General features: G+C 43.0%; 1 protein-coding gene across 1 annotated transcript; it reads left to right on the top strand.

The window, feature by feature from the left end:
- Positions 1–500: 500 nt before the first annotated feature.
- On the top strand, positions 501–21,161 carry bbs4 (Bardet-Biedl syndrome 4). Its single transcript, XM_030109058.1, has 16 exons — positions 501–560; positions 4,014–4,056; positions 10,082–10,161; positions 11,282–11,345; positions 11,529–11,640; positions 11,743–11,815; positions 12,767–12,820; positions 12,913–13,040; positions 15,875–15,929; positions 16,028–16,096; positions 17,304–17,456; positions 18,053–18,224; positions 18,466–18,535; positions 19,601–19,745; positions 19,887–20,091; positions 20,627–21,161. Exons 1-16 carry the CDS (start codon positions 501–503, stop codon positions 20,779–20,781), a joined length of 1,638 nt encoding a protein of 545 aa, XP_029964918.1. The 3' UTR covers positions 20,782–21,161.
- Positions 21,162–24,776: the final 3,615 nt, after the last annotated feature.

The raw sequence follows: 24,776 nt of genomic DNA, 5'->3' as shown, positions 1-24,776 counted from the left end.
TTGTGGAATGTGAATTATACTTGCATTTAAGTAAAATTGCATTCTGGGAGAAAAAAACAAACTAACCAAAATATTACATGACAGTAACATTATGGATATTTTACATTTATTACTTCCACACTAGATGCAGGCGTATGAAATGCAATAGATTAAACGAGTCTCCCACAATACTGCTTGATTAGTGATTTATTTGGAAATTAACACACCTTGCTGATCAAGACTAGTGTTTATAACAATATTATACAGTTTCCATTATAATTGTTATTTCCTTCATTTTAAAAGGTCCACACAGACTTATAGAATCTACCTGTATTCTACTTTATATTCTATCCACATGAGCAGGACTCAAAATAAAATGCATGTGGACATACGTTTTTAGTGACGTCATCGCGTAACTTGTACACGAAGCCTACGATTGGTGGAGCCCGAGACGAGCGTGTCACACAAGACATTCATAAATGCCCCCACAGCCACGCCTCCGAAAGTCCTCCGCGGTTTCCATGACAACAGCTTCTACTGTTGATCGTCCCAAGATGGCGGAGGAGGAGAATAGCACCGCGGTGAGTAAAACACGAAGATATGAACCGTTTGTCGTGTGAAAACGCTGACATGTGAGGTGTAAATGGGGTTTCAAACAACGCGACTGAGCGAGGCGGCACGTTCGAGCGCCGTCTGTAAATGACGTTTGTTTGAGCCACGGGTTAGCTGTCTGGCTAACTGGATGTAACTAGGAGCTAAAGTGGTGATTCGGATTAAGTGGTTTCCCTGTTAACTAGTGACCGATTTCCTTCGGCGGTTGGTATTGCTGCTCATAAAAATCAAACATTACAACCCATGGCATGAATCCGTAGCTGTTGTAGTGAACCTCGTTAATTCCACACTGGAAGCAGAGTTTCGAAGTGTCGGACCTCTCATGAGTCTCATCTTAACATCTCCTGTAACTAGCAGCAACGGCGGACGCTACAGGAAGTCGGTCACCAGCTAAGAGCGAAACCAGATAATCCGAAACACCTGTAAAGCTACTGCGAGCTGAAAGTATGTCCCTATTCGAGTGTAATATTCATGGTTTGAAGAGGAATACAGACAGCTGCAGGTGTTTTCAGAGTGACAGCCGAAGATTCACACAACATGCCACTGCACCGAGGTTGTGTTAGCCAGCGTTAGCTTCAAGGTTTATTCTGTTAATCCGAGCTGCACTAACTGGATTAACTGACCTCTCAGTTGCTACATGAGGAAATCATGAAGATATTATAACAAATCATGAGTGAAATAACGTGAGCTATGGCAGAGAGGTAAAAATATAAGTTTTTGTCACTTTAAGCTGCCTCCTTGCCCTTAAGATAATATTAATCAGTGTGGAGGGTCCAGAATAGACTCAGTATCAAATTTGAGTTGACCTTCAGCACTGATCGTCTCCCTCAGTATTCTATCGACTTCAATTTTATCAGTTTATCGAGCTTTTGCGATGTTTTATCCACACTGTAAAGGTCAGTCGGTATTGAAAGTGATTAAATTGATCAAATTTGTGTTACACTCAGTCATGCAGCAGTCTACTTGATTTAGTCAGGTGTAGTTCAGTGCAGCAGCATGAAGACAGGATCAGGTAAATACACCAACAACAGGGCAAAGTACAACAGGAAGAACGTTCCCTCTGCTGCTCAGTGTTTATTACCCAGATAGAGGTAGGTTTCATGGCCTGGGGTTCTGCCAGAGGAAGACAAGAAGGAAGCATCTTCCGCTCCTGATGAGGAGCATCCAGAAGAATAGCTCTCCTTCTAACTTCTTAAAAATGTCACCAGACCATTAAACACTCTGGAGCCACTTTAAAAGCTTCCTTTACTGTCCTCCCAGCAAAGACTTTGTCCTTGATGCTGAGGTTACCATACCAGCAGATGATGAAGGAAAAGGAGATTGACTGAAACAGTGGAGGAGCCACATCAGGGTCCTGTCAATCTGAAAGCTGAGCTTTCTCAGACAAAATAATCATTGCTGATTTTTTTTTAAACAAACAATCAAAGCAGATCTTCTGTTTTATTAACATTGATTTGAAGGAAAGAAAACAGCATAATACACAACCACCAAGAGCCGGCTCATGTCCAACTTCCTCGTCACCAAGCAGGCTGGTGATTACCAAATCGATGATCATTCTGTCCTCCTGGCGACTGAAACAGTCATTTACAGAGAAGGCAGATCGCGTTGAAAGCTGAAGAGAATTCAACAAAAAGCAGCCTGGCATCCTCCTGCTTCATCTCATACGTGTATTTTTGACACCTTCCTAATGAGTTATGGAAAAGGCTTGAGTCTGAGATTTTTGCCTTTTTCACCAAAGTGAAATGAATTAGCTGAAGTTTGTTAAGTTTCTGCTCTGTTTAATATGAACATTCGACACGGTAACCATAAAATAGTAAAATGCCTTGTAATGTTTATATACATGACTTTCATATATAAATATAACTATATATATATATATATATATATATATATATATATATATATATATATATATATATATATATATATATATATATATATATATATATATATATGTTGTATGCTGTATGGAGATATTAATTAGTGATGTGCTGAAATACAATGATATTTTGAATTATAAAAATGTTCTGTCTTCTATATTGGCTTGTTAACAATTACAACTGAGGATATACTCCCATTTAGGCCATGAAAAACACTTCCAAATAGCTCTTCAAGTCCTGAAAGAGGTACCATTGGATGGCCTGTCACACTAACCAAGGGAATAAGGAAAATGTTAAAGAAAACATTGATTTACACAAAACCTATTGTTGTCTCTACTCCTCTCAAACGCATAAATGTTAGATTTTCTTGGTGAAGTCTCGTCCATATGTCCTGCGGCCATGAATAAAACAGAGCAGGCAGCTGGTGTTTGATCCACGGCGCTGTACTCTTTCTTATTACTGGCTTATATAACTCCTCCTTACAGCCCTGAAACATGGCACCTGATCAGAGGAAAAGACTTTCCAACTCAGATCAAACAAACATGCTAAGCCTGATCTCTTGATTTAAAACAGAAGCTTGTGGACCATCTTATGAAGTGACTTTTGATCACACAGTGAGAAATGAGAGCGCTACAGTCTGCAGCTTCCCTTTATTTTACAGAAGTATAGTCCTGATCTGTGGAGGAAATCACACCTCTGGAGGTTTCTGACCTTTCAAATGAAATCTGTATTGATAAGAGAAGCACCGAGGTGAATAAAGATCATGCAGACCTGAGCATGCCGCCTTTTATTCCTTTGGTATCGTCTTCAACGGGACATGTTTGTGGAATGAAACAGAGATCTTTACATTTCAATGAATTATAAAGTCTTTAGACTTTGAAGTGAGTGAGAAATGTTTATACTGAGAAAGAATACAGATACCAGCAGCAATTATACTTTAAATATGAAAGATGAGTGGGATTCTTTCAAAATGTTTTGTGATTAATTAAAACTGTAATCAACAGGGTGTCTTTATAAGAACAGAGATAATGCAATGAAATATTGAAGTCTTTTATTCATCTCTAGTCATACTGTGATTGCAGTGCTAAACAATATAGCTAGCTAGTTAGTTTTAACATCTTGCAGCCCTAGCATATGTGAAAAATGAATTAATTGGAGGGGATTAATTGGACTTAACTCCAACTAAAAGCAGAGATAATGTCTGTGTGAAGATATTGTTTTAAAAAGATGGCATTGTAACCCCCTAATTTTCTGCAGCGGAAATGCAAAAATGATGCATTTTCAGTGGAAAGCATAATGTAAATGGGGCTTTAATGATAATTCAGATCGTGAGAATATTCAATTGCGACTTTATGAATTTGAAAAAGGGAAATGTAATGTCTTTCTGTTGGGCACAAGCTGACTCAGCGTTGATACTTGCAGTAAATTACAGTGTTTGCAGTGTGTAACATCCAGAGCAGTTTATTCTGTTGCTGCAGACGCATTACTGAAATCACACATAGTCCTGCTATTTATTCATCTGTCTGTGTTTAAATGTTCCAGCTCCCAGTTTCTACTGAAGCCAAGAAACGACGAGCACCTAAAGGTAAGAATTTCCCCTCAAATGCTGTTTTATTTCGTCCTTCTCGTGACAATCTGTGGGTTAATTTAGACTCCCAGTACCTAGTCTGTCCTGCAGAGGTCAGCCTTGCCCTTCTGTCAGTGTCCTCTGGAAGGCTTCACACTCCTCCCTGAACAGAAAACTGGAGATATTCTGTCATCATAATTGCGTCCTAATGTCCCATTAACCAGTTAATGCTGATGCACATACATTAAACTGTTTTTCTGTGTTTTGATTGTGGTGCTTTGTAATGATCATGAGGCCCTATGGAAGCAATTAAATACATGTTCCAGCGTCGTGTTGCATTTCCCTGCAGTGGTCTCTCACATGGTGCACCAGCGTGCATCGCCGTCCACTTGGTCTAATTTACAGGGGCAAATCAAATGAAAACCTGTTGGTGGACGGTGCAACGCCTGAGTGATGGGGTCATAAAAAGAGAGGGAGAGAGAGAGAGAGATTGGATTTTAATTGCTTAATGCAGTGGGAATGAAAATGATACCCGTGTGAAATGCTAAAAGCTTCACAACTACAGATTACAGTTAATCTCTCTTTTCTGCTTATAATGACAAGAAGGTCGCATGGACATTTATAAAATAAAGGCTGTACAGCAGCATGCACACACACACACACGCACACTCATCCGCAGCATGAACTTTAACCACACACACACAACAGTAATCCGCTAAAATTATTCACAATATATCTCTTTTAGCAGATGTTGTTTGAGGAAAAAAAACAAACAAACAAACTCCTGCTTTTGTCACAACCATGAAGTTACAGATTGATTTTAACCCCGTTTCCACGGTAACGTTTCAACTGAAAACCGCATACTGCATTTCTATTTCAGGAAAGTTTTGAAACCAATGTGTGTTTACACAGAAACAGCAGAAACGTTCAAAATTATGTGGTTAGAATTCTGGGCCATGAGTTGGCGCTGTTCACACACACACACACACACACACACACACACACACACACACACACACAAACAAACAAGCAATGGACAGACAACCAAGTGGGATTGTTATCACGGTGACTGTCAACCATAATACTAACATGTCCAAGAGAATCTGGACTGGAACCAGGACCAGGAAAATCTGACACTGAGGAAGAAAACATTGTTCCTATTCTCCATCTACTGAGCATGTGCAGAAGAATTCTTTACTTTGGCCACAGTGCGCTCATGAAGTACAGCAGTGTTTCAGAAAAGTACCATTTTCCCCTGTTGCCATGGAGATGGAGTCGCAGCGTTTTTAAAAGTTCCACCTTGGGAGCCGTTTTCATAAAGTTTAGTTTTTCAGCTGCTCCAACTACTGTTGTGGTGTAAACGCACCCCCATAATGTAAGGAAAGTTTTCTGTTTTCAGTTGGAAACAACATCGTGTAAACGGCGCTACACTGTAGAAGACTTCAGACCTCATCCTCACTCTCCCCTCATGATGAACTGTGTTCAGCGATGAAACAGTTGTGTGTACAGCTGGAATTTCAACCAGCTGATGGAGAAGGAAATGTGACTCCAGCCCAAATAAATGCGCTTTACAATCAAACGATCTTGTTCCACAAAAGTTGTAATATTTAATTATGTAAAAAGCCGGAGACCACAGTTTAATTGTGTAAGTGAAACTCATTCTCTTAATTACCATCATGAAATGTAATTAGTTATTTAACACACACACACACAAAGTTAATTACAGTATGTTGTGCGCAAAAAAAAAAGTAAATTATGGTCTTTGGGTTTTGTCCAATGCACAAGCTGAAAAAAAAAAATCCCAGTTTGGTTCCAACATCCATCAGGATCATTTTCAAATAAACAGTCTTGCAGTGTTTTCCCAGATTTCATGCAGCACGGTTGGTGTTGGTAGGAATGCCTGTTCTTAGGCTGATGTTTATGATGACTGCAGAAGAGGCCATGTGTCGTACTGATAAACCTCTTCTAATCAAACATATAATGAAAATCAAAGTACATCAGATTAAAGATCAATACATGTGTGAAAGTGTAACAAGATTTTTTTCCTCCCACTGAATTCAAACATACCTTGTTTTAGGGTCACCCAATGACCTTCACCTCTTCGCAGAAATTCGCCCAAACCCCAGACTCGAACCAGGTATCGTTGTGACAGAAGTACGTGTCTTGGAGAGCTGCATGATTTCATCATTTATCTCATTTATAGAGATTGAGATATCAACTTTGGCAAAATACATTTGAAAAAAAGAGACTTAACTGTCAAGGCCACCTAACCCAAATCTGATTCAAAACCAAGACCAGAGCATCCCAAGACCAAAACAAGACCGAGACCAGAGCATCCCAAGACCAAAACAAGATCGAGACCAGAGCATCCCAAAACCAAGACCAGAGCATCCCAAGACCGAGACCAGAGAATCCCAAGACCAAAACAAGATCGAGACCAGAGCATCCCAAGACCAAAACAAGACCGAGACCAGAGCATCCCAAGACCAAAACAAGACCGAGACCAGAGCATCCCAAAACCAAGACCAGAGCATCCCAAAACCAAGACCAGAGCATCCCAAGACCAAGACCAGAGCATCCCAAGACCAACACCAGAGTATCCCAAGACCAAAACAAGACCGAGACCATAGCATCTCAAAACCAAGACAAGACCAAGACCAAGACCAGAGCATCCCAAGACCAAGACCAGACCGAGACCAAGATCTGACATCCCAAGACCAAAATCAGACATCCCAAGACAAGGCCAAGACCAGATCATTCCTACTCCAAGACAAGACCAAGACTTTAAGGGGTCAAGACTGAATCAAGACCCATATCTTGGTGGTCTTGAGGTCTCGAGGCACAGACCAGAATTGAACTTCAACAGTACTCTCTACTGAGCTTGATCTTGTTGACAGCAGATCACATTTCACTTAATTATTTCAATGTTACGTCTCAGCAGGTGGCAACAGGACAGAAATCAGAACCACAGAAATAACAAATGAGGAGAAAAATGACTGAAAACAGTCAATTACTCCAATTGTGACTCACAGCTGGTGGGAAAAGCAGAAATACGTTTGATATTTAACAAAAAAAAGACTTGAGTTAAGATGAGACGAGGTGATTCATCCCACACGGGGAAATGCAGTGATCACAGGAGCTCCGAGCGCCATGAAAGACTGGAAAATCAGCATATCAAAGATTAAAATTACAAAAGATATTCCAAATGTGAAAAGAGAACATTAAATATTAAAAGTTGAGGAAGAGAATTAGCACAGTTATCCCAAAGACATCGAATACTTCACGAGTCGCACTGTGATGAAAATATGTGACGGTTTTGAACAAACCGTGTGGCTGTGGTGTTTACTGGAAACACCAAAGCCGAGTTCCTTCTAAGCCCTCAACATCTGCTTTCTTTCACGAGGTTATTTTTCTGTTTTGGGTGCAGTGGAGTCAAGTGTCAGTGTTTCTGACAGCAGAGTGGTAATCTGGCTTTGCTCTGTCTTCTTCTAAGACACTGACACTCACTCCTGGCATATTTCGCAGAAAGAGGCTGCATGTGTGACTAAATGACTTGACGAGACGATGGCTTTCTGAAGATTTTCTCTTTGTGGCAAAAACTTCTAAAATAATTTTCATCATACTTTTCATTACGTTCGCCCCATGTGTCTTTTGATCTCAGCACGCCTCCCCTCCGCTCCCATCCCCGTTTTAACAGATGGGTGAAACACATGCAAGGCTAGGCTGTCTTCTCCTTAGCCAGATCAAACGCAACAATGAGAACATTCCTCTCTGTTTGGGATGAACTTCTTCACAGAACTATATTTAGGAGACCCCCCGCCGGCCTCCTCTGCCTCGCTCCCCCCCTCCCCTCCTCTGGTTAGTTGCAGTAATACGTGCCACACATGCGTCCCGCCTCGCCTCTCCAGATCTGAGGCGTCTTTGTGTGTGTGGACGGCGGAGCGCAACGGGACCGCAGCTGAAACCCGGAGACAAGGCCGCTGCCGCTGCCTCAGCAGGAAGAAAGCCGATTAGGTTGCCACAAATAAGGCCAATCCCAATCTTGACGAGGCAAACGTGCGGTCCCCCACTCGGCGGTGGAGGGGATTTCTGCAGGATGGAAACAGAAGGGAGCTTTGGTGTAATTCACGCCGTATCTTCACACAGGCGCCTCATTAATGACACCCCCCCACACACACACACACACACACACACTCAAAAGCCAGACACTTTTTTTTAACAAATTCTAATTTTAGCCTTGCAGGAAGGCAGCAGGTTGCAAGATAACAGGATTACCAGAATCAGGTGAATTTGGATTTATTTGGCGGGTGAAAGAACTGTGGCGCCTTGTAGAGCAAGCCGTTAAACTCGTTTTAGTTCAGGGGCCACATGCAGCTCAGTTTCATCTCAAGTGGGGCTGGGCTGGTAAAATGGAGCCCTAATAACCTTTAATTGAAACTTTAAAGTGTTTCTTCACTGTGGTGGAGAGTGTACATGATGAAACTGTCATTATTTTCACCAAACCAAACCACTATACAGGTCAAATGAACCAACTGCCTCAGGCTGACAGTGAAAATCAGTACATTCAAAGAGTAATTAACTAGAATTACATCATTTGTGAGTTTCTAGCTTTTAACATTTTCTTTGTAACAATCAGGTTGAGTTAGCGCTATTGTTGATTTATCAGTATGTAAGATATATACAGAGAATTGAAATTGTTCGTGGACCTTCTGTACACTAAGATAAAATGGTGAAATATACATACTCTTTGAATAAGAAAAACAGAGAAGAGACAAATAAAAGTTCTTGGTTTTGGGTGACTTTGGTGAACTTATGAATGGATTAAGAGTTAAAGCTGAGGTGGTCAGAGAGGGGCCACATGTGGGCCAAACCAGGAACATAACGCTGTAGTAATTTTTGCATTTAAACTTTAAAGTTGTTTTTTTTTTTTGTTTGTTTTTTTGGTTGTGCTGCAGATTGTGTTGAAAATGTCAATATTTTCACAAACCAAGCAATTACTACAGAAGATCTCAACAGAAAGTCAATTTTAATGAAACACTCTGATGCAAACTGCAGTTAAACGTCCAAAAAACGGTTGCATTCTGCATGTCCTCCCCTGACGGCATGGCTCCGGGGCTACTTTGATGATAGCATTGAACTAATTCAGTTGTGTTGTGTCCAAAAAAAAAAATAAAAAAAAAAGGTATATCTATACAATTGCTATATCAAATGAGGGCCGGATTGGAGCGTCTTGCAGGCCGGTTTTGGCCCACGGGCCTCATGTTGGACAGCCCTGTTGCAGAGACTCTGATCTGCGTGGATCTCTTGGATCATGAGGGCGCTGAACCCGTTCCAGAGCTGGTTCTCTGGTTTTACACCGTACTGCTCGCTCCTCTCTCCGTTCTGTCACCTGGCTACTGGAGACGTCGTTTCCCTGGCAACGGGAAGAAGATCTCAACCTGCCGAGACATTAAACGAGAGAAAGAAGAAGAAGAAGAGGAGGAGGAGGAAGGGGGAAAAAAAACGCTGTGTTTGTAACAGAAAAACTTGCTTACGAGGTGACATTCGCAGCGAGGCTGGTGAACTGATTGGAGTTTCGCCCCAGGTTTTTGGTTGAAGTGTTAACATCTGTGTTAACTGTCAGATCAAAGCGGTGCGTGTGACTGTGGAGGGAGGGCGCTTTCAGGATTATTTATTCAGCTGTCAAATTAAAAAAAAGAGTGCATACATAAAAAAAAAACAAAAAAAAAAAAAACAGCCTAAACAGACACATCCCCTATTAGTCTGCGCTATCTATTCATGGGAGGGGAGGGGGAAAAAAAACGTGCTAACCATCAGAGATTTACAGTGTGTGTGGTGAATCGACTGAGAATTATCCAGTGGGTTTAAGTTACAGCGGTGCGTCTGTGTTACCCGTCAGATCAGAGGCTCACTAATGACTGTAGAAGGAGGGCACGCTCGGGATTAATCATTCACACAGCCACTGAATGAGACATCACCTCAATGGGGAAACCTAAGGAGTTTAAACTCCAACTTCTCAGGATAATTCTGCTTCTCCCCGCAGCTCCAGACCTTCCCATAGTGGAGAGGAGAAACTGGCTGATCCACCAGCACTACATCCGCAAGGACTACGACACCTGCAAGGTGAGGAGCTCCCGTCCAGCCTGTCCACCACTTCAGGCAGTATTCAGAAGAAATGCACATGGATGCTCTGAAAATGAGTCATTAAAAGTAAAAAAATCATTTAAATAAACACTCATACTCAAAACCATATAATGAGAGTTCATAGCAATACTAACAAGTTAGCTTAAAAGCTGTACTTTCAGTGTGAGAACTCCCCACAAAGGATGTAATTACAGGATTTGTAATTAATGAATCTAACTAGTCGCCTTTTCATCTCATATCTGCTTTAGGTCCCCAAATAAAGAATTGTAAGTCGAGGACGTTACGCAATTATAGTGCGTGACTCATCAAATGATGAAGATTTGAAATTCACATTATTTATCAATGAAGAATGAAACGGGGCATCAGGGGTCAGGGCATCTTGTCCAAAATAAATTCTAAGTCCAATCAGGCAACGCGCATAACACTGCCAGTGTGTTTCATTGATGAAATTCAAAAGAAGGAAAAGGTCAAACACATCCCAGCAAACCAATCAGGCCTGGTGCATTATTCAAAAACGCAGTACAAATACAGATTTAAAAAAAATTCAGAAATAAAATAAGGCTGAGTCTAAAATAGGCACTCAAGCAAACTTTAAATGCACCAGAATTAGGAGAATCTGGACTGGGACCAGGACCAGGAGAGTCTGGACTTCATGCGCCTCAGCGTTCCTGTTCTGTGGAGTTTAGATCTCGTGTTGTATTAACTCAGTGCCTTATAATATACTGGAAGGACCAGCGATTCATCTCTCTATTATGTTTATGGTGTTGTGAAGATTAAGCTGTAATTTACAGATGAATGGATGATCAAGGTGAAGTGTTATGTTGATGAACATATGAAACAAGTAAAATCCCAATATAGAGAGAAGAGAAAGGGGTTAAAGGACAACAGTTAATTCAGCTTGTAACAAGTGGGAACTTCTGATTTTAGAAGTGGAGAATTACATGAGATGATAGAAGTGTTGTTGACCTAACTGCAGTAATGTTCGTGACTGAACGGTGAGACTTGAACCTCAGACAGTTTGACGTCTGGTTTCGTGGAGCTCATCAGACAGTAGTTGGCTCTAATAAAGTGGCTTGTCTCCGACTCTGTGTCCTCGCAGGTGATCATCAAAGAGCAGCTGCAGGAGACCAATGGCATTTGTGAATATGCCATCTACGTTCAAGGTGAGCCATTCCCCCCCCTTCTCTCACAGTTTCTGTGCATGATGTTAATTAAGAGCTGCATCTAATAAAAACCTCTGTGTTCGCCGGCTCCCCGGCTCCCCGGCTCGTCATTTACTTTCCCCAAAATCTGCTCTCCGGACCCCCTGCCGCGCCTTTGATTCCCGTCTTTATTTCCTGCCGCAGCACTAATCTTGCGTCTCGAGGGCAAGATCCAAGAGTCCCTGGAGCTGTTCCAGAGCTGCGCCATCCTGAATCCCAGCAGCACCGACAACCTGAAGCAAGTGGCCCGATCGCTGTGAGTCCGGCTCCCGTTCAACTCTCCGCTCCAGGCTGGACAGTCTGAGCCCTCCATCCATTAAAATGTCCCCCTTTCTCATGTGCTTCGTGTTTTCTGCAGATTTCTTCTGGGGAAGCACAAAGCGGCCATTGAATTCTATCATGAAGCTGCACGGCTCAACGAGAAGGACTGGGTAAGAGTGGAGCGGCGCTGCGGCGTCTCTGCTTTGTCTCGGTGTTTCTAAGGGAGTCAGTGATTAGTCGCTCTGGCATCTTCCGCCCTAAAAACACAGCGTGGGGGAGTGGTTTTGTCCCCCCCCCCCGCACATTTGGCCCGATTGAACCTCCTTTTCTCCCTCGCTCCTCAGACAATTTATCAAAACCAGCTTCCTCCTTCTGAACCGATCCGGGCCCTTTTTTAATGCGGCGCCGGTGGAAGTTGTATTAAGCCGGCCGGGCAGCGCCATTAATCACTTCCGCCGACGTGTTTTGTAAATTTGCATGGCGGCGGTGAACGCTGCTGTCAGCTTCACCGCAGACTCTGTTGTCTTGAAGGCTCACTGTGTGAAAGACTGTATGCTGTGCTGCGCGGCGGACGCTGAAGTTAGCAGAGGTTCACGTCTTCCTCAGGCCTGTAAATGCAGCTTTCGGTCCAGGGGTGTCAAACACGTGGCTCGTGGGCCAGATGAATCACCAGCCCCACCTGCAGGATGACTGCTGTTCCCACTGTGTCCACCGGGTGAAGCACAGACAGCAGCAATACAAGCAGTTAGCATCAAAGCTACAGCTTGATTTGGTACTGGTAGCATTTTTACGATAAATGAGGATTTCTTTTTTTGTTCTTTTGAGTTTTATTGGTATTTTCAGATACAGATATTACCAGTTTACTGATCCGGCACCTTTAAGAGCAAATAGAAGTGAAGTAGACTGAGTTTGACGCCCCCGTTTGTCCTCCTGTTTCTCAGTCATATGAAAGAGACTCACAGCATGTAGAGGAGCTAATTAGTGAAAAACAAAGACTGTGATGTGACACAGTGTAGAGACTCACTGCCGCCACCTAACACGCCAGAGCGACACCCCGAAACCACGTTTCAGCGGCCTCATTAGCATGCAGCGGTGTAAAATGTGACATGTTTTCACCCCAGGAGATCAGCCATAATCTGGGGGTGTGTTACTTCTTCATCAAAGACTTCAAAAACGTGAGTACGCCCAATTTAACCAACGCCACGCGGTACAAAACGCCGCCGTTCCTCTGCGGGGAGGCGTCATCCCCATCTCCCGTCTCCGGCAGGCTGAAGAACATCTAAACACGGCTCTCCAGATAAATAAGCACGACAAGACTTTCATGATGCTGGGGAAGGTTCATTTGCTGGCGGGAGAGACTGACAAGGCCATTGAAGTGTATAAGAAAGCCGTGGAGTAAGTACCGCACCGCACCGCACCGCACCACGATTTTATGAAAAATATGATTTCATGGCAACAACACATTCAAAAAAACGTTTGAACGAGAGCAACAGAAAGCTAGAAAAACTAGTGGAACCAAAGAAAAAGCACCAGAGGAGTATTTGTCATGTAATTAGGTTAATATGCAACAGGTCAGAAGCGTGAGTTTAGTCAAAACTTCATTCGTTATATGGGCTGCACCACATCCTTCTCCACTTCATCAAAAACTTTCACCACTCTCATCTATTTACACTCTACACACATTCAGATTTATGGATAAATCTGGGATAAACAATGTCTTCCAGACACGTTTCACCACTTTTTTCTCTGATCATCAGACCTTCACTCCGACCAGACGAGGAAACACAGACTGTCAGTTTCCTCTCTGTCCTGCCTTCAAACGTCAGCGTTACCAACCCTACTTCCTGTGCACAAATCACTCAAAATCTTTCCTCTTCGATACTTTTTAACGCTAAATTATTTAATTATCTCTCCAAATTATATCCCATTGATTCTGAGTTATTTTGTGCAAAAAAAATATATATATATAGAGAAAGAGCATTTCAGAGGTGTAAAGATGAACTGAGGTTGAGTAATCTGCAGAAAACTGATAACTGTGGAGGATTTTAAGGAAAATGTTTCTTAGTGTAACATAGTAAAGATATTGAAAATTCAGTTTCCCGTAATGGAAATAAATCTCTGCATGAAAGATTCTCTGTATTAAAAAGAAGCTTATTTTTCCTCTGTGTGAGCTTCCAAAAATCACTGTCTGTGAGAGATTCCCTTCAGTGGAAGCTGTATCATGTACAAAAAATAAAATAAAATAAAAAATCCAGATCATGTGAACACGATCCAGAAAAAGCTTCACATTTTCAGAGAAACAATCCTCAATATCTAACTGCATCCATCCCAGCATCCCACCTGTCTGGGCACCAAACACTGACAGGGTCATAAAACAGAAGAGCCGGCGGTGAGCCTCAGGACGGGTGAATCCTGCTCCACACATCAAACTCCTCGACTCTCCACCTCCCAGACCTCCACAGAAACTCCATGAGCAACACGGTCCTCGCTCTGCTCACTTCCATCGAATTCAAATGCTTTGCCCTGAAATGCAAAATTTCTCCATCTGATACGTTTTTTATGTTGTTCGGGATGAATTTTAAGTGTGTGAGATCCGCTTCATTGTTTTCATCTGTTTTTAAGACAGCGTCACAACTTATTTTCTGAACTGCGAAGTGAGAATAAAATTTAAGATTTTGAAAGTCAAATGAGTAGGGATGTGCGATACCACTTTTTTTCAGACCGATACCAAGTACGAGTACTTCATCTTCAGTACTCACCGATACCGATACTTGCATACCGATACTTTATACACATAAAATTTAAAATAATGCAATGAGATTATTTTTGAAAATGAATTTTATTTCCAATAAAAAGGCAGCCCAGCCACTATGTTTAAGTCCAAAATAATAGTCTGAAAAATAAAACAAGCAACTGAGTTTGCACTTATTTAAATGAAATTAAGTGCAAGATAAAACAATTTCTCTGAGTTTTACACTTTACATAAACTAAGGTTTTTAAATGTACTAATTTGAATGATTTTTTTATGAACTAAAGTCAAAGATAGAAAAACCCCTGAGTTTAAAGAGTTGCTCGTGTTATTTGTGCTGCTCTCGGATCTCTGCTCTTCAGTTTCTCGGTCTTCTGCAGAGTTTGCCGTCAAGTTGCTGCCGGAGTTTTCTTTTTTTCCCGCACAACAGCGTCAGACTCTCGTCCACAAGCTTCGCCCTGAGGTGTTTAAACAAATTACTAGTGGTAAATGAACAACATCGCGCACCTCCTTTAGCAATTTTAGCATTGCAGAGTTAGCATTCTGCAAAGCTCGGCTCGTTTTCACTTATATAACAGAATGTCCACACCGGCGGTTCTGGTGAGACGAGCAGCCGTTCTGGATTCCTTCCTGTTGTCTCTGCTCTGGATGAGACTCGTGGAGAAGTCAGCCCGCTGCAGTGTAGCCATGCACCTGTCAGCGACTCCCAGAGAGGAGCTTCTTCCTCTTTCATGTTTGTCGGCAGCTTGCATCCCATTTGGTTGCACTACCGCCGACTGCTGGTGAGGAGGGCTTACTACACGTGGGGTTTTCTTGCCGTGAGTATCGGCGGCTGGTATCGGTAGCCTTCACGAGTACCCGATACCTTGAAATAAGGCCAGTATCGGCCCGATACCGATACCTGGTATCGGTACTCGCACATCCCTACAAATGAGTGATGAGTTGAAAGTTGATACTTAAAAATGAATTATACATATATGAATGAGAAGTTAAGATGTGTTTCTTACCCCCTTCGTACCTTTTCTCTTATTTCTACATCATTAAAAATAAATGTTAAAAACATAAAATAAAATAAAAAAACATTACCATGACAGAAACAACATTAATTCATTGAATAATTTCCAGTCTCTGAGGTTCATTTCCATAATCTCAATGCAACTCTGAATAGGGGAATGGCGTCAGTGTGTCTGATGGGGCTGGTTGTGGCTCCCTCCTGTTGGGGGTAAATGAATTAATCAGATGCCCCTGTACCGCTGTCGCCTTTAATGAGACCCTCCACTGTGAGTCTTATTTTAAAGCCCGTCTGCCTCTTCCGCATCACTCCGCCACAGGTCACAATTAATACTCTGCAATTATGCTGAATCAAAGCCGACTGAATAATCAGCCGATCCTCCCGAATATAAACTTGTGTTTGCGTTTGGAATAAGAAGACATTAGATGTAATTATAGCCACACAGACGAAGTGACGCTCCTCTTTCAGATCGTCTCCGGAGAACACCGAGCTGCTCACCACGCTCGGCCTGCTCTTCCTGCAGGTCGGTCAATATTCAGCCTCTCACTCACATCATGTGTGGAAAAGTGACGGCACTGCTGATGGCTGCTCTTTTTTTTTTTTTTTTTTTTTCCCTTTCAGCTTGGAAAATACCAGAAGGCGTTTGAACACCTTGGAAACGCGCTCACCTTTGACCCCAACAATTACAAGGTGTGTTGGGATTTGGAATAATCACTAGTCTGTCCTCAGATTACTGTTTTTGTTGTCTGAAATTGCTATTCTGCATCCAGAAATGACTATTTCATGTCCTCAAATTACTGTTTCTTTTTCAAAAATTACTGTTTTTTGGTCTGAAATTACTGTTTCATGCCCTCAAATAACTATTTTAAGTCCTCAAATTACTATTTAATGTCATCAAGTTACTATTTAATGTCCCGAAAGTGTTATTTTCTGGTTCACATTTCAATTTTATGACCTCAAATTACTTTTTCATGGAATGAAATTACAATTTCATGTCCACAAATTACTATTTCATCAACTAAAATGACTATTTCATATCTTTAAACTACTATTTTATGGTCTAAAATTACTATTTTATGTTCTCAAATTAGTATTTCATGGCTTCAAATTACAATTTTGTGGTAAAGAATTACTATTTCATGTCCTCAAGTACAATTTTGTGGTCTGAAATTACTATTTTATATCCTGAAATTACAATTTTATGTCCTCAAATTACTATTTTGTGGTCCAAAATTACTATTCTATGTCCTCAAATTAGTATTTTGTGGTTTAAAATGACTATTTTATGTCCTGAAATTAGAATTTCTTGTCCTCAAAGTACAATCTCATGTCCACGTATTACTATTTTGTGGCCTCATATTACTGTTTTGGTCTAAAATTATGTTTTATGATCCAAATTACTATTTCATGTCCTCAAAAGACTACTTTGAGGCCTCAAATTTGTATTTCATGTCTTCAGATTTCTATTTTATGTCCCAAACCTATTATTTTGTGGTTCAAATTACTTTTGTGTGGCTTCAAAAGACCATTTCATGTCCACAAATGACTATTTTTGTGGCCTCAGATTGCTATTATTTGGTCTGAAATTGCTACTTTGTGGCTCGAGTTACTATTACATGTCTTCAAATTACTATATTTTGGTTTCAAATTACAATTTTTGTGGTAAAAAAAATCACGATTTCATGTGATTTCTATTTCGTGGCCTCAGTTTACTTTTTCGTATGGTGCCCACCTTAGACTCCCAGAGTCACTCCGCAGTTATTTTGAAGAGTCGTCCGACCTGAGGAGGAAGGGCCCGGGGACTGCGGAGTGGAGTTCTGAGATGGTCCAGTGTCAGATGTTCCACGGCTTTTAACGTCCCTCCAACCCGTCTCTCCGCCGCCGTCTGTCCTCACAGGCCATCCTGGCTGCAGGCAGCATGATGCAGACGCACGGCGACTTCGACGTGGCCATGAACAAGTACCGCGTGGCGGCGTGCGCCGTGCCCGAGAGCCCCCCGCTCTGGAACAACATCGGCATGTGCTTCTTCGGCAAGAAGAAATACGTAGCGGTGAGTAGAGAGTGTGTGTGGGTGTCTGAGTGTGTGTTCGTGTTTGTTTTTGTCAAGTCGGAATGAAAAAAACCCCAACATGAAAGCGGTATAGATGAGGACTGCTCATCGGAATCAATGTGGAGCATCAAGAGTACCGTATGTGTGTATTGGTGTGTATATGCTGTATGTATACACACACACACACACACATAGGTTGTGTATACACACACATATAACATGCATAATAAAAATATATGCATGAATACCCTGTGTGTTATTAGCCATTATATCATGAGCATGACACACAAACTGCTGCTTATTCCACAAATGCATATTCATGACACACACACACACACACACACACCCTTTACTTCCAGTCTTCACCTCAGCAGATATTAAACTAACCGATCAATTCTGGGCTCTGACATATATACAATATTAATAACTGTGTGTGTTGTCATTTCATTTGGCCCATACGCCTGGCCTGCACTATAAATCCAGCTCTGCACGGATCCCTGTGTTTCCCATGTTCCTGCTCTTCATATATTATTGAGGCCTCTGGCCGACGGTGCTGACGCCCCCTCCCCTCCCCTCCGCCCCGCCTCCTCCCACAGGCCATCAGCTGCCTGAAGCGAGCCCACTACCTGTCTCCCTTCGACTGGAAAGTCCTGTACAACCTGGGCCTGGTCCACCTGACCATGCAGCAGTACGCCTCGGCCTTCCACTTCCTCAGCGCCTCCATCAATCTCAACCCGCGCATGGGGGAGCTCTACATGCTGCTGGCAGGTGAGAACCGGCCGACGGGCTGAAGAATGGCTCATGACGTGGCTCCTCTGCACCGAGAAGACTCAGAGCAACTCTCCCTCCGCTGGAGTGTCCTTCAGCTGTTTCAGCCAGTAACCAGGAGCTGCTTTCAGATCAGATGTCCGATTGTCCTGTTTACATGAACACTGATTGAAGTGATCAGATTAGCGGTTCACACGCGTCACCGCTTCAAGTTTGCCTGTCTCTTGTTTGTGATGCACAGTGGCTCTGACCAACCTGGAGGACGTGGAGAACGCCACCAGAGCGTATGAGCAGGCCGCCACCCTGGACGAGTGAGAACCCCTTTATTCCTTCATTTTACAAGTTTTTTTTCCTCAGTCTGATCTGTACAGATCATAGTATAGCCACTAATTAGTCATTTGTGGCCACAAAATATGATCCAGAAATTTTCAGTGGTGGCCACAAAATGGTAAATTAAAGTCCGAGTTAACCAAAATCAGCCATTTTCTTCTAAACACCTTAAATAAGTCATAAATGTGTTTCTTTACAACATATAAAAGCCATTCCTCCATTTATGATTTAATTTTGGAGGTAGACTTAACAGACTTTTTTCACCGCTTCTGTGTTCAGGATTTAATAGGCGGGTCAGAAATCAGGGCCGTGTTACTCATTGGCATAAACCCGCCCCCCGGATACTGAGCGATATAAAAACATCTAGCGTATTAGCATCGGTGGTTTTCCCGCTAGCTTTCGAGTCACGGATAGCATCTCGCAGACCTGCCAACTTTGGTGTACTTTTTTGAGTACCACTTGCCGGGACAGTTGTCGACCGGGGCAAGGACATGTAGCAGCATTTTGAAGCTCTTTTCTGGGGACTAATGTAATGTGTATCAGAAAAACATCTGTTAAATCTTTGCCAATAAACAAATTAAAGAACCACATGAGAGCCAAAACTGACTCTAGCTGAGTGACACGACCCCAGCGTTTCACAGCAGAGAGAAGTGCTGGTTTTTACATGATTTTGAGACCTTATTTTATATACTTGGCAATTTTTTTAATCATTCAAATTTGGCTCAGTGGTTAATGACACATGTTTATGCAGTGTGACAAACTCATAACACAAATTTATTTCTGCTTAACTCGGACTTTAAGTACTGTAAATAAAAATGGTAAATTGAGGCCAAAAGTATGTAAATTTAGGACACAAATTAGTAATTTCAGTCGAAAAATATAAATTTGATACCACTGATTGGTAATTTCAGGTGACAAAATAAGAATTTGTGGCCATGAAATGGTAATTTTAGGATATAAAAATGTAATTTCAGGTCATGTAATGGTAATTTCAGGCCACAAAATTTAAATTTGAGGCCTTGAAACAGTAAATCCACCCCCTGCAGGTCCAATCCCCTGGTGAACCTGAACTTCGCCATCTTCCTCTACAACCACGGAGACAAAAAGGCGGCTCTGGATCAGTACCAGGAGATGGAGCGGAAGGTCAACGTGCTCCGAGACAGCAGCAGCAGCTTCGAGTTTGATCCCGAGGTAACGGAGACCTGCCTGTTCATCACTGTTTGGTTTCTGTAACCGTGACTCTTCCACTCCACTGGACTGAACCGGTGAAGATGTGTTTTCCGCTGTTTCCACGCCGTCTAAACGGCCGTGGCCTCCTCTCTCTGCCGGCAGCTGATGGACATGGCTCAGAAGATGGGCGCCGCCCTGCAGGTGACCGACGGTCTGGTGTGGACCAAACCGGGGAAGGACTCCAAGTCCAAACCTCAGTCTGCCGCCGCCGCCAAGAGCCCCGGCGCCGAGCTGGGAACCAACCAGGCTCTGGGCCAGGCCATGTCGTCGGCCGCCAGCTACAACAGGAACCTGCAGCTGCCGGCAGGTACGCACGGCGAGTGAACGGCCCGCCCGGCGCCACGTCTGAATCGCAGCTCCCTGTTTCTCTCTTAAACATTCATTCTGAGTCCAGGAGGTAAAAATATTCACCGCAGAGGTCCAGTGAAGGTGATGACAAATTTCACAGCCTCCACCTCTCCATTAAACCACAGAGCGATTCCTCTTTCTGTGCCACAACGTAGAAATACCTCTTCCGCAGCAGATTGAATATATGAGCCGAGGCGAGAAGAGAAGTTAACCTCTCGATTGTTTACTGTATTTTCTCAAGCAACGGCAGAGAGTCAGGAGCGTGGAGAAATGACATAGACGTAAACTCGTAATTTCAAGGCTGCCGTGAAGCGGTGGGAGCAGCTGTGTTTTCACCACCGTTCGCTGATCGGAGCCGCTGAAAACAGGGTTCGGCTGGCCAGTAGAGGGCGCTGATCGTCCTGGAAGCAGGGCCTGAATCAGGTTCACGGTAAAGAAAGAAACTCTTCCGTCCAGGTTGGTAACTGGAGCCTTCACTGCTGTGTTTTCTCCAGGGGTTTCCAAAGGCTCGTCCGTGACTGCCGAGTCGGATCCAGATGTGGATGCGGCCCCCAGCCCCCCCTCCGACCCGCCGGGATCTCCAGATCCAGAAGACCCCGAAACCAGCAGACCCCGATCCTCCAAGAAGAAATCCAAGGTGGAGGAGTGAAGGAACAGCAGCCATGTGGCTCGGTGTGGCTCGACGTGAAGGCAGAGGGATCTGAGAGGTTCACGTCATGTTCATTTATCCAAATCAGCCACAATAGATGTTGCAGTTAAAAAAACAAAAAAACAAACTTCATTTCAGAACTTGGAAATGTGAGCATTCGTGAAGTGTTGAGAGCTCGACGAGCTCAGCAATAAGCTTCGATCCATTTCTCCTGGTCTTGTAACCCCTGTGAAGTAGGAGTGACGTGACGGCGACGCTGCGACAATCAAAGGAAGGCTTCCTGTAAGATAACGCTCCAGTGTAAATACAAACACGCGCTTTTCTATGTGAATAACTGTTTATAGGAGATTATGTATTTAATATTAAAAGAAGAGGCTTTAAATAAAAGGCTTGTTCCGTTTCTTTACTCTCCTCGCTTTAAAGGTCTCCTGAGTTTGAGGGTCAAGTGGAGAAAAAAAAAAAACCCTATAAATAAGGAATAAATTGCTCGGGTTCATGAATTCTGTCCACTGAAGGTCACTTTGCAAAGACATTATTCACAGGGTGTAAATTACCATATGCATGAAGCAATTTGTACATATTAAAGAGAACAAGTTGTGAAAAGCATCAGACCTGCTGCCAGAGACCTCCAGGAACGTCACCGTTGAAACCACAATGGCTTATTTTATTAGACCTGTGATCAACAGATGTTTGGTTTTCTTTGACATGTCTGGTGATTATCTGAATTTGCTCGTTAAATAGCAGGAAAAGCCCTGGTCCACGGACCTTATGTTGGGCACCCCGGTTATTGAGCAAAACTTAGTTAAACATGGAAATCCATCTTTACTGTCAGTATATTTACACTCTGTCAACACCCAGAGCCGCGAAAGCCTCCAAAACAAAAACCAGTCTCAAAGTTAGTAAAAAAAAAAGAAAAAAAAAAACGAAATAAAAACATTTTATTGCCAATAGTCACTAAGATGTTTTTTTCAACCTCACCATATTCAGAATTTAAAACATTTATTCATAATGACTTTGTGCCACGCGCGCCAAACGGAAGGAGGACGTAATGTGAAGAAGTCACTGAAGATGGCTGAAGTTAGCTCAAATAGCTAAGTTAGCTAGCTGGAGTTAACATCGAGCTGGCGCAGAGTAGCGGAGTCTCCGGGAGGCCGCGAAAACTCCACGATGGTCAAAGAAAGGTTTCGAAAAATCTCCGCAGGCCCTGACAGGGACAACCACTCTGTGAAGACAGTGTCCTGTCCGTGGACCTCTGGACAGACTGACCGTCAGAAGCTGGATTAAAGCGGGACGTCGTCTCTGTCTCAACCATGAAGCTGAACCAAGACTTCTGGGGTGTTTTACTTCTTTACTGAAGGTGAGAGAACGTTTCTGATCGTGTGACCTGTGCTTGTCCTGTCTGGCCTCGGCATGCTGCGTGGTTCCGGTGTTCCATATCAACCTGTGACCATTTTAACTGGTGACCGAACGCCTCTAGCGTCCGTTGTTACTGCTAGCAACAGCAGATGTGGAGAGACCTGACTGAAGCCTATAGCTGTCCTGGTGAACGCCTTTCCACAAAATGTACAATGAAGTTCCAAAGCGTATTACCTTTTGTGACTGTTTATCCTTGTTTGATGAACTTGTTTCAGGTCGTGACTCTCACCCAGCTGCTTCTGCTGCTGCGTGCGCTCATATTAGCATGATTGAAACGGTAGCATCGTGGTCCTGACACGTCACCGAGGGGGCGGGGCCACACCTCGGTCACATCTTGACATGAAGGGTGCAGACAGACGGTCACAAGCCATTATAAGCTGGTATTATTGGCCTGGCATGGCTGCTGCACTCATGTACACACTGCCTCTTTCAATAAACATCGCTGTGACTCATATCTATTGGCAGTCGCTTGATTACTGAGCAGTGTGAGCATTGTTTTTAGCTGCGAAGCTAGCTAGCTTCGGGATCCCGTGACGTCACCGAAGGGGCGGGGCCACACCTCGGTCACATCTTGACATGGAGTGCAGGCAGACAGTCACAAGCCTTTATAAGCTGGTATTATTGGCCTGGCATTTCAACAGCACTCATGTACGTACTGATTCTTTCAATAAACATCACTGTGACTCATATCCATTGTCATTCCTTTGGTTGTTGAGCAGATTCAGCATTGTTTGTAGCGACAAAGCTAGCTAGCATCGGGATCACGTGACGTCACTGAGGGGGCGGGGCCACACTTCGGTCACATCTTGACATGGAGTGTGCAGACAGTCACATCTGCCCTGCAGCTGGATCAGCCTGTGACTACTGTCAGTGTGGTGATCTGTTAGATAAGTCAGACTGTTTTCTGCCATGTACCCCCATTACCCATTCATTCATTCAAGCACCCCCTGATTAGAACTGTGCATTATTGGTTGAACAAAAGAGATATACAGCACTACATCATGAGTTTCTGACTTATAGAATTTTATAGTAGTGCAAAATATCAATCATTTGAAGAGGTGTTTCTTGAACTCTTCAGAAAAAAAGATAAAAAATAAAACTTTAATTAAGTGATTCAATTATATTTGAGAAAATTTCTACACATAGAAAGTAATCGTCAAATTGAAGTGCCCTGTTTTGGATGATAATAGAGAACCATCAGGATTCATGAACCTAATTATGAACATGTGGAATGTGCCAGGTAGGGTCAAGCCATCATGGGATGGGAGGAAGGTCTGAGTTTGTAGAAGCACTTACTTGTTATGAAATTCAGTCGATGAAATTACGTTCATAGCTTATTTCAGTATTATTTAATAAATGTGTTTTTAAATTGTTGCTAGTTTTATAGCCACTGGCATACCATTGTACCCCCAGGGGTACAATGACCCCATGTGAGAACCACTTTGTGAGATCCAGCATCAATGGGAAGTCATGTCGAAGTAACAAGACATCATGTTGGTCGATGTAACACCCACAAATATCATACAGCACGATGTTGTTCAAAAAAGAAAAAGTTTATTCACACCAAAAAAATGTATTGGCACTGTTATAGACAAAAAACCCAACAGATCCACATGTGCAAACATAGGTGACTCTAGAAAGGAAAAACTCCCTTTTAACAGGAAGAAGCCTTTGCAGAACCAGGCTCAGAGAGGGTGACTGTCTGCCATTCTGGTCTGGGTGAGGGGATAAGGACAGGACTGACAAAATGAAAAAAAAAAAAACATGACATATGAAAAACTGAAATATGAAATAACACAGGACAGAAGAAGTCCAGTCCTGTGTGAGGTTCCCCAACACAGGGGCAGTGGCACCATTTGCTGCAATTTGAGCATTCAGCCTCAGGAGAGAAATACAGACAGTTGGAGTCATACATTTCAAGAAGTTGTAATCAAATTTACACGCCCAGTCAGCCATAGGACCCCTTAGAATGTCACTCTCCCCCACATCGGTAGCACAAGTTGGACAGTAGGGGGGGATCAAACTACAAAAAAAAGAACATTTGATGAATTATTTCTGTCATCATTTTACTGGCAAAAGGTTCTTCAGCCTTTGGGCCGTTTCTCTTCAGGTGACAGCTACTAACAGATCACCACACTGACAGTAGTCACAGGCTGATCCAGCTGCAGGGCAGATGTGACTGTCTGCCTGCACTCCATGTCAAGATGTGACCGAGGTGTGGCCCCGCCCCTTCGGTGACGTCACGGGATCCCGAAGCTAGCTAGCTTCGCAGCTAAAAACAATGCTCACACTGCTCAGTAATCAAGCGACTGCCAATAGATATGAGTCACAGCGATGTTTATTGAAAGAGGCAGTGTGTACATGAGTGCAGCAGCCATGCCAGGCCAATAATACCAGCTTATAATGGCTTGTGACCGTCTGTCTGCACCCTTCATGTCAAGATGTGACCGAGGTGTGGCCCCGCCCCCTCGGTGACGTGTCAGGACCACGATGCTACCGTTTCAATCATGCTAATATGAGCGCACGCAGCAGCAGAAGCAGCTGGGTGAGAGTCACGACCTGAAACAAGTTCATCAAAC

This window comes from Salarias fasciatus, chromosome 1 (genome assembly GCF_902148845.1).
Source record: "Salarias fasciatus chromosome 1, fSalaFa1.1, whole genome shotgun sequence".
Lineage (NCBI taxonomy): Eukaryota > Metazoa > Chordata > Actinopteri > Blenniiformes > Blenniidae > Salarias > Salarias fasciatus.
The sequence above is the reverse complement of the archived record's forward strand: the minus strand, read 5'-3'. Positions and strand labels throughout refer to the sequence as shown.

What these genes read in the sequence shown, in the direction of transcription:
- bbs4 (XM_030109058.1), top strand. Translation starts at nt 501, where the DNA reads ATGACAACAGCTTCTACTGTTGATCGTCCCAAGATGGCGGAGGAGGAG. An exon ending in ATATGCCATCTACGTTCAAG is followed by an intron (nt 11,346 to 11,528) that starts GTGAGCCATTCC and finishes TTCCTGCCGCAG; the next exon opens with CACTAATCTTGCGTCTCGAG. An exon ending in AAGCAAGTGGCCCGATCGCT is followed by an intron (nt 11,641 to 11,742) that starts GTGAGTCCGGCT and finishes TGTTTTCTGCAG; the next exon opens with ATTTCTTCTGGGGAAGCACA.